This window comes from Galeopterus variegatus, unplaced genomic scaffold (genome assembly GCF_000696425.1).
Source record: "Galeopterus variegatus unplaced genomic scaffold, G_variegatus-3.0.2 Scaffold4803, whole genome shotgun sequence".
NCBI lineage: Eukaryota > Metazoa > Chordata > Mammalia > Dermoptera > Cynocephalidae > Galeopterus > Galeopterus variegatus.
Window position 1 is genome coordinate 64,414 of NW_007730914.1, and position 10,725 is coordinate 75,138.

Below are 10,725 nucleotides of genomic sequence, written 5' to 3' on the forward strand. Positions count from 1 at the left end.
CCCACACTTTGGCCGAACTAATCTTTATAAAACACTCGACTATACCACTCTCTTGATCAAACACTTCAGTGGCTTCCTGTGGCCAACAGATAACATTTAAGTTTCTTTTTTTTTTTGTCTTTTTCCGTGTCCGGCAACGGATCGCAACCCTCAGTGTTGCCCCCGTACCGGACCGGGGACCGGCAACGGGATTGCAACCCTCGGTGTTGCTCCCGCGCCTCGCTCAGCCAGTGAGCGGGAACCGGTCTGTATGTGGGATCCGAACCCTCGGGCGGGAGCGCTGCCGCGCTTCCCAAGCGGCGCACTATCCAGTGCGCCACCGGGCTGGACCCATACTGTAAAGATTTTTAAAGAATATGTAAAAACTCAACTATATTGCCATTTAACCTATTGATTTTTTTCATTCATATCATTCAGTACTATTTTAATCCATCTATATGTCTATATATGTTAAAAGCAGCTTTTTTTGTATATTACAACTACGTTAATGTTGTCGGTGGTAGAATCAGTTTATATTTCGTGACAAAGGAAAATGGCTATAGTGGATTAGAATATAACCTATACATAGTTAGGAAGATAAGTCCATGTTAACTGTGAAGGAAAATAATAAAAATAATATGTAAATAAATTACTAAATTTAATCTACCATATGATTATTTGAGTTGAAAATGACATAATAATATAGAGATCTATATACCTTACAAACTCACCAGAAAGTTGTCTGGAGTTCTATGTTGTAAAATTGCATGTAGATACACAATGAAGTGGTTTTGTTTTTTTCCTCTCTGAAAATAAAATTTATACTTTTTTTTTTACCTATAATAAAAGTAATTGTGAAAAAAATTTAGAAACTGAAAACCCAAAAGAAGAGAAGAAAATCACTCATTCTGTAGACAATAAAATTATGTATCATTTCAGACCTTTCTTATAATGTAATTTTTACTAAATTAGAATATTATAAATGTATCTTCCCAACTTGGTTTTTGCTGCTTTACAATATTTTTTGGACATCTCATGCCCATACAGATAGTTTTACAGAATATTTGAAGGCTAAATAATATTCTATTTAGAATGTACGTTCGTTTACTTAACTAATTTCCTATGTAAGATGTCCAGTTTAGCTAGACTCCTTAGAGCTGCTGTGGATGTTCTCATGCATACTCTGCATACTTTTCTGCTTATTTTCTTAGGATAAAATTCTGGAAGTTGACATTGCTGGGTCAAAGGATACATGTATTTTTAATTTGATCCTAGTCACTGCACTGCCCACCAGAAAGGAATAACAGATTTATTGTTAATCCAATTTAGGTTTAGCTTTTGCCCACTTGTGTGCTGTAATGCTCTGTTAGTGGAACTTCAGGAAATGTACAAAGCCACAGCAGTGAATTTTTATTATGATAGAGTTTATTATGTATTAGAATTTCACATATTAGAGGAATTGTTTTAGGTCTACCTAAAAAACAACTTGAGGAAAGTGTTTATAGTTGCAGCTTGGATTGTGTGGTACTCATTTTCAAAAGCAGTACTCTCCTGCCAGCAGTTAAACTGGGATTCTGTGAGGATGCCTTGGAATGTTGCTGTTTATGGACCTTGATCATAGAGAATGAGCCTTTCTTATCTTAGATGAGTGACCGAGGAGGTGGTGTTCCTTTGAGGAAGATTGACAGACTCTTCAACTACATGTATTCAACTGCACCCCGGCCTCGTGTTGAGACTTCCCGTGCAGTGCCCCTGGTATGTGATCAAGAAATAATGAAGTGTGTTTCTGTGAATTGCCTTCGACAGGCTTTGGCTGCCAAATAAATCAATTAAGCCATTGTGTAGGGTACCCCACAAAGAAGAAGAAGGAGAGCTATTGGAAATAAACACTTTCCTCTAAATTTTTTGTTTTGTTTTGGGTTGAGTTTTTTTTGGCAGCTGGCTGGTAAAGGAATCTGAACTCTTGACCTGAGTGTTATCAGCACCATACTCTAACCAATAAGCTAACCAGCCAGCCCTCCTCTAAATTTAAACAGCTTTGGGGTTATTTTTATTTTTATTTTTATTTTATCAGGCACAAGGCAAAGATTATTGCTTTGGAGTTCTTGTTGCCAAGCTTGGTAGTGATACAGCAGTAGTTTTCCTGTGGTAAATTTTTTAATTGAAACAGGCACAAGGCAAAGATTTTGCTTTGGAGTTCTTGTTGCCAAGCTTGGTAGTGATACAGCAGTAGTTTTCCTGTGGTAAACCATATTTTGATATACAATTTCTAATGTGAAGAATAAATTACTATAGTTTATTAGTATTTGGTCAACACTGATTTAATCTCTAGTGTTGACTTTTTTTCTCAAGTTATTTGTAATTAAAAAGATCTAATATTCTAGACTCAGAAATAAAATGAAAGTTCTGATCCATTTAATCACAAGCCTAAAACAGGCTCAAATTATAATTGTTTTAATGGTATTTTTTTTAATCTTAGTGTCACCTATTTTCAGGTTTAATAAGGTCAGCTTTTGGGCCGGCCCAGTGGCGCACTGCTACAGTGCGCCGCTTGGGAAGCGCGGCGACGCTCCCGCCGAGGGTTCAGATCCCACATACAGACCGGTTCCCGCTCACTGGCTGAGCAAGGGGCGGGTGCAACGCCGAGGGTTGCGATCCCGTTGCCGGTCCCGGTCCGGTACGGGCGCGACACTGAGGGTTGCGATCCGTTGCCGGTCACGAAAAAAGACACACACACAAAAAAAATAAGGTCAGCTTTTGAATTGACTCCATTCTTATGCTCATCCCCAAACCCCAAAAAAGGCACTTTGCCAGACTTCATCCTATAATTCTGGAAGAACTCTATTCTTCCAGGCTTTGCAACTACTCTGGCATACACACTGGAGTTAGGCTGTAATGTGATAAAATACAGTAATAAGATGGATCTATTTTAGACCCTTTCCCAGGAAGTTACTAAAAGGACTTTATTCTATTAGTTTTACCTGTTACACAGCACAAATTCTGTGGCTACTGCTATCATATAGTTCCTGTCTTAACAAATATGTGAAATAGTTGCTCTAGCAGTGTGCTTCTCCAGTTGAGATATGTGGTTCCCAGGAGTAGGTATCCATATTCCAAAGGGCAGAAGGTGTCAAATGATAAACATAAGCATCTAATTAGAATTCTAATTTTACTCTAAGAAGTAGGGGGATGCTGCTTTTGTAGTAAACAAATATTGTAGGATTTTTGTGGGGAATAGTATAACAAACTAGTCCAGATCCTGGGATCTAAAGGGTCTGGTTACATTCCTGACTGTACTACAGCCTAGACGGGTAGCCCAGGAAAATTACTGACTTCTCAATGCCATGGTTTCCCCAACCTGAAAAGTGGATTTATTGTGAGGATTAAGTGGGTTAATGTATGTAAAAATGCCTGCCACACAGTAAATGCCATGTAAGTATTTGCTGTTTTAGGATGTAAAATTTATGTAAATTTTTAAGGAAATGGAAGGCTTGACATGGGACAGGCTCCCCTGTACATCTACACAGCTTTACCAAGGATAAGACTGTTGTGAGCTCCTGCAGAGTCTCCTTCCTGCTGCCATGACCACTTTGTAAGTGGACCCAATCAGCAAGCACTGGGGAGGCTGGAGAAAGGTCAAGGATAAGACTGTTGTGAGCTCCTGCAGAGTCTCCTTCCTGGTGCCATGACCACTTTGTAAGTGGACCCAATCAGCAAGCACTGGGGAGGCTGGAGAAAGGTCACATGCGATCCATAGGTGTGGCCATCATGTCTACCTGATTATGGAGAGCTTTCTCCATGTGGAGTCTTCTGGTGGGCATTTGCATGGATGGAATATTCACACTGTCAATTATCACTCCTTCTCATCAGTTTTCCAGTTTTGTTCTTTCCAGGTCCATGACCAGCTAGCAAACTTGTGTGCTACTGCCCATGCTGGTAGTATTTACCTTCACCCTCATCTTTCAGGCCTGCCTTCCACCCAGGAGGGGCTGCAGTGAAAGGGCAGTCTACTTTTGGCTGATGCTAGCACACTGGGTAGATCCCACAGTGAACTAAGCCTGTGCTGTTTTTCTTCTTTGTTACCTACTCATAGGGGAAGCCCCATGAGTCCATAGGTGTGGTTAAGAGAGAGGCAGTGACAAAAGTAGGCCAGGTACCATGAGAGCCTGAACCACCTGCTCATGCGGTTTTCTTGGAGCCACTTCCAGAATCAGTTAATGTATTAGTCAGGGTCACAACAGGAAAGAGGTAGCTCACTCAAATTATGATAATTCAAGGAAGGCTTCTTTACAAAACCAGTTGCATAAGTGTAGGTAAGGATAGTACAGGAACCCAGGGCTAGCAGTAGCAGAGCTGTTCCCAACTCTGGATCAAAGAGATGAGGAGAAGGTAAAGTTAGAACCCAGAGGAAGGAAAGTTGCAGAGGAGCTGCTTACTCTCAAGGAGCCCAACCTGCCTAATACCACCTCTCAGGGAAAGAGTAAGAGGAGTGAATACCCTTCCCTGACTCCCTCTGAACTCCTGCTGGGTTCCCCATTGGCAGGACCCCCTGGAAGCAGAGGGCATGGGAATCATTGACATAATCTCTTCAGGTCAGCCTCCCAGTGCAGGGAGAAGTGTGGAAATTGGATAGTTGATTTGGAGGGGTACACAGAAATTCTGATTAGAAAAGTCAAGTAATAATTGGTGGGGGTAGGTAAAGCCGGAGCCTGGGTTTGTTAATAGCACTCTGATTCCTGAGTCCACATAAGCTCTTGACTAGCATGTTGTATGGAATGTCATTGAACATATGACTTGGAAATAAAAACGATTTTTACATTTATCCAAATGTTTTGTTTTGTATTAAGGAATTGGTAGGATTTATCCAGGTAAAGAAGGCCATTCCCGATACTGAGAGCAGGATGAACAAAGACACAGAATTGACGTATTTAAGGAACTTAAGATCAGGAGATGGAGTTTTGCTAGAGTGAAAAGTGGGAGGCAGAGACCTGATCTTATTGGGTCTTTTTAGAAGCTTGGATTTTTATCGCTAAGGCAGTGGGGTGGGTTGGTGGCAGTGGGGGAATGCTTTGAATAATTTTAAGCAGGGAAGTGACCTGTCCTCAGTGATAATTAAGAAAGTAGATCTATTATAGATACCTTCAGGTTCAAAATACAGGCTGGACATTCATGGTATGAAGTTGTGTCTTGTCTATTAAGCTACGACAATGCTTTTTCTACTCTTGCTCCTAAACAAGATAACATGTTTTACATGATGTTGCCATCAGCAGTGTTGGGATACCCAAGAGCAGGCCAGAGAAAAAAGCAGCTTGCTTTTCCCAGACCACTCCAAGTCATTTTATAGAAAAAATGAGGGGTTTTAAATGACCAGAGAGGAGTCATCTAATGTACTACTCAGCTAAACTTCAGCTTAATCATTGTTAGTACTTACATACTAACAGATCTCTTCAATACAGGCTCTGATAGCCCTAGGATACTCAGTGGCATTTGTCTCAATTAGAAAAGTATTTCAGTGTGTGGCTCTCTGAATAGAATTTTGTTTTTCTCACAAAAACAGGCTGGTTTTGGTTATGGATTGCCCATATCACGTCTTTATGCACAGTACTTCCAAGGAGACCTAAAGCTCTATTCCCTAGAGGGTTATGGGACAGATGCAGTTATCTACATTAAGGTAATAACTATACTCTCCTTGATTTAAAGATATTTCTTTTGATGATAAGAAAAGATGCCAAAATTTAACTGAATGAAATTTTACTCTATCTCATGCTATTTAAATACAAAAACATTATGGTTTTTTATATGGGTTCTCATCTGTTTTAACAGGTGATCCCCTCTATTATGAGGGAAGAAACCTCCTTATCTGTCATGCTCAGGACTATGTTTGTTAATAGGAAAAAAGTTGGGTTAAAGTGGGGAATAATAAACATTTATATATCATTCAAATTTAATTTTAACCTAAAATACATACATGAATGGACAATGTACTGCCAAGGCCTTTTCTTTGTATGTAGGTCTGCAGAGTGGAGTGTCATGTTGTCTTTCTTACAGAAACTATACTTACAATGCATCATTTTAGTTTCTTTAAACAAAGAAACAACCAAGCGTGTAACCTTTTTGGATTTTTATGCAGTCCTTTACAGATTTCATCTCACCCTGATTAGACAGCAATTTTTATTTGACTTTCAAAACTTCATGAGTCTTTCCAAAGCATTCATCTTAGTTTCAAAGACCTCCTACCCTTTTCTTTGTGCTTTGTTTATGTAATACTTGATGAAATTTTGTAATTACAGTAACATATGTAATTGAATAAACAGATTTGGGAACAAGCACAGGTGACTTTTGGTGAGCGCATAGCTTACCTGGTGGGAGCAGAAGCACTTAGCCTACTTGCCTGGGGTATTCAGTGTGTTTATGGAGGGATCAGTGTATTTTACAGGGATAGAAAAGCACTAGGACCCATCATTCCACTTGATTAGGTAAGCGGTGGGTGGGCTGTTGGTGGCTAATTATTTAGTGACTCTAGTTTCTTGCTGTGGCCACTAGATGGCACCTGCTTCATAGGAAATGCTGAAGAATTTGTATTGGAAAAATACATTTTTCTAAAAAGGTTAAATTTTTTCTAGATAAGTTTTTTTTTCTTTATTTTTAACCATGTCAATCATGATGAACTTAAAAAGGGCAACATTAGCACAATATTTTATCACCAAATATAACATTTCAATCCAGCCTATACATCAAGGAATTCTGGAATATTTAAAGAGAATATGTAGGTAAAGGTTGTTAGTTCCATTTTGGAAAAAATAAAAGACAGGAAGTCTTAAACACAGTCATTAAAATCATCAACATCAAAGACCTTATTTAGCATTACCAGAATGAAATTTCTGGTTCAGTATTTTCTACATCTTGGAGAATGCTTATGGCCTGAAGTTGAAAATCTACTGAAAATTTTTAACTTGAAGAAGATGATGAGGAATTACTTTACCTCAGGTCCCAGGGATTTACAGGAAGCTGAAATAGAACAGGGAATTAACGGGAATGATATACTGGAAACATGAAGTTATGCATAAAGCAGAAATCACATGTTCTGTGACTTAAATTGGTGACTTTAATGGCAGGAGAACACAGAATCAAACCCAGAGCCAAGAATTGTTCATGTAAAAGCCAAGAGGCCTGAGACATAGTTTTATATTTATTGATAATAATATCGTTATGACGAGTTTTTAAAAGTACAGTGATTATGCATTCTATGGGTACCCTAAAAACAAAAAGGAAAGAAAAGAAAAAGTACAGTGAGTACTGAAAAAAATAGTATTCCTTCTAGTAAGTAACAACGATAGATTCCATTAAATTTGTGTACATATATGAAGGTGCATATGTTCATTTTCATGCTTTTATACTTAACTGACTTTTTCAGTGAACCACCTGGTCTAGGTCATGTTTTTTAAGAGGCATCTGCTATACCTATGTAAAATTTCAAGGCAGCAGCTTCCAGGCTGGCTAGGGAATTACTGGAAGCAACAAACTGAGTCAACATGCACATCAGTCAGTGCCATAGATTTAGAAAACACATTTCAAATATGTACACTTTTTAAAAATGTGTGTAGATGGTGTTAGATTAATAAGATACCAATTTAGTATTATTTAATGAATTCTAAGGAATGCCAGACTTTTAAGTCCTGCCTTTTTTTTCTTTCAGGCTCTGTCAACAGAATCAATAGAAAGACTCCCAGTGTATAACAAAGCTGCCTGGAAGCATTACAACACCAACCATGAGGCTGACGACTGGTGTGTGCCCAGCAGAGAACCAAAAGACATGACAACGTTCCGCAGTGCCTAGATATACACTTGGGACACCTGGAAAATCCAAATGTGGTTTTTGTATTGGATTTGGAAGGGATGGTGTTCAGAACTACATTATACCAAATACTTCATGTGTTGTTTTCACAGTTAACTACTTGGGTAGAATAGATGGAAACTGAATTCCATTTGTGCCTGTCAAACCTCCTACAGGATGAAATTGTACTTATTTTACACATATTTTCACAGTTAATTGAACATATTTTTAAACAACCGTAGTTTTGACCAACTTTTCTCTTCATGGTCGACTTCATATGTGTGGAAGTCTTTGGATTTTTACAGGAAGCTGTGTAGTCTTTAAAAAAAATAACTTTTTATTTATGTTTGCTAGAAACATTTTCTAAATAATGCTGATTAGCTGGTTGGCTATTTTTCTGTTATTTGGAGGAGTTCTGTCACCCTTTATTTAGTAGTGACAACTGTAATAAGATGTTGACTACCAGTAAAGCAGAATACAGTTGCCCTGTAAGTGTAGAACCAGCCACCTTTCAGCATCTGCAGGCATTGTCTTAGCTCTGAAATTAATTTATCACTTTTTAAATTTTATTGTAAAGGATTGGAATGGCTAGTTCCCTATGAATCTAAGCCAAGATTCTGGGCAGTCTGTTCTTGAGTGCGCTTGTGATTAATGCAAGGGGAAATTTTTATACTAAAAACAAGTAGACAAACTAGCAGCTGCTAAAACTGTAGAGAAGAAATTGAGAGCAAAGCTATGAGTCCTCAAAACTGAACTAATCAGTTGTTGAGATTACCTGGGGGAGCTTTTGAAAAAATAAAATTTTTCTAGGTCATACTCCAAACATACTGAATCAGAATCTCCAGGGCAGAGCCCAGGACTCAATTTTTAAAATGCTTCCTAGGTGAGTCTGATGCCTAACCTAGTTAGGAAACCACTCTTTTAAAGTGAATAGTGGTGGCACTACATTTGCTAAAGTAACAGAGAGATCTTTAGTGTTTCGTTTTCACCTGTTTAAAGGTCAGATTTCTAGACTCTAGGAGAGACAAACTGAATCTCAGGCCTGGTGCGGTTAGAAGCAGGAGAACAGAATGACTGCAGAATAGTCAGGTAACCAAACGATCAGAACCATAAATGTACAAATCTTGACAAAGAATATATGTTTTCTAAAAATATCCAGAATTTGTTACCAGGGAAAAGTCAGCTTAGGTTTATTAACAAACTTTTGCATTTGTATGGTAATTTGTAGTTTACAGATACTTTGATATATTATAACTCTATTGGTCTTCAAAAGAAAGCGTAAAGAGCAGGTGGTACCATCCACATTTTCACTCCGTGTGTGGCCCAAAGTTGCCCAGGACTGGAGCCAGAGCCCAAGCTGAATCTGCTGATCATGCCAGCAGCTGGCAAGTCGGGACACCATGAAGTTTAGAGACTGTGTTGTTAGTCATACCTTATCTTCTTTTGAGGTGACAGATAAATACATGGAAAATAAATTTTAAAGTAAAAATTTAAGTGTTTAACGAAAGGCTTTGCCACTTTAAGTGTGGGAGCTTTATTTATCTGGAAAGTACATTGAGTTGAAACATCTCATTCTTGAAAGGATTACATAAGGTTAACAACTGTATATAAATCTGCAGATTGGAAGGGATGTTAGAGGGCAGTTAGTACAGTACCCTCATTGAAGACATGAGGATCTTAACACTGAGGATGTGTTGTTTGCCCAGGGCTTCCTGGCCAATCTGTCCAGATGTTGGAAAATGAGATAGCCTACCTAACCTATTGTTTCTTAATTATGGATTTTGTGAAAAACAATAGAATGTTACTGGGTGGTTTATATTTGTTCAGTGTGTTACAATTTCTTAACTTTAAATTACACTTTTCTTGTAAGGATGAAATATTTCAGAATCCTTTGAATCTAAGTATTCACTTTCTTTCCTGAATGAGACATTTGTGCAACTAACATAAATTTGATGTTTTTACTCAAATACTGCCTTTCCCCCACGAAAATTAAAGTTTTTCCTCTTTATTTAAGACCTAAAAAATGGTGTTTTCAAAGGAAAAGTGAAATTATTTTTCTTTAGCTTCTTTTTAGAGTCTTAACAGGTTTTTACTCTTATTGTGGTAATGGACGAGAAATTACATATGGCAATATTCTGGGAGAGCTTTCTCCTAGTTGGTTTTAGATCATTGTGCTACCTGAAAGGTTTTTAGATTCTTACATTCGTCCACTAGCATTAATGTGATGAAGTGTAGGTATAAAAACGTATTGAAGGACAAGTAGTAGATACCAAGTGATTTTTATAACCCGGGTAGTTAATGAATGTGCCAGTATTTTTTAGGAAGAGATAGCAAAAATATTCTACCCTATACTTAAAATACTGACTAGCTTTTGATGTCTTCATACTTACTAGTGATCATGTTCTTGCACTGTGAAGTTTTTACATGAAGATGTAGAAGTGGAGGTCTACCATATTATTTTATAAAATGTTTTCTATATGACAATAAACTGAAAACATGGGTCAAATCTTATTTTGAAAATAATTGAGTCAATTTAGGCTTTTAAAAATAAAATCTTGTCTTTTAAATAGAAGTTTCATCCATAATCAAGTCTCACCATTCTGTAAACATTCAAAAAATTGTAGCCAGGTGGCTTGCACTAAATCTCACCTTCAATAGAGGAACTACTTGGAACTTAGACTTCCAGTGTGTATATTCTAACAGAGAAAGCAAGAGGTAGAGTTTGTTTGGCTTGAGTTATCCTAGATTTTCATTATCTAAAGATACCATAGATGACTGACTTATTGCATAAATGAAGATCTTCTGTTGTGTAATTTTAAAAGGCTATAATAAATTTGAAATTTGGATAACTTCCCACAATGTGAGTAATTGTAGGAAAGGTCTTAGTTTAAGCAGCATTACCCTCTGCTTGT

The 10,725-nt window shown here is 37.7% G+C and overlaps 1 protein-coding gene across 1 annotated transcript in view; it reads left to right on the top strand.

The window, feature by feature from the left end:
• The window catches only part of PDK1 (pyruvate dehydrogenase kinase, isozyme 1), a 34,398-nt gene extending 25,668 nt beyond the window's left edge, over positions 1 to 8,730 (top strand). The window contains exons 8-10 of the mRNA XM_008588408.1: positions 1,624 to 1,734; positions 5,537 to 5,650; positions 7,676 to 8,730. Of these exons, the coding sequence (XP_008586630.1) occupies positions 1,624 to 1,734; positions 5,537 to 5,650; positions 7,676 to 7,816 (366 nt within the window). The 3' untranslated portion in view covers positions 7,817 to 8,730. The remainder of the gene's footprint in view (positions 1 to 1,623; positions 1,735 to 5,536; positions 5,651 to 7,675) is intronic.
• Positions 8,731 to 10,725: the final 1,995 nt, after the last annotated feature.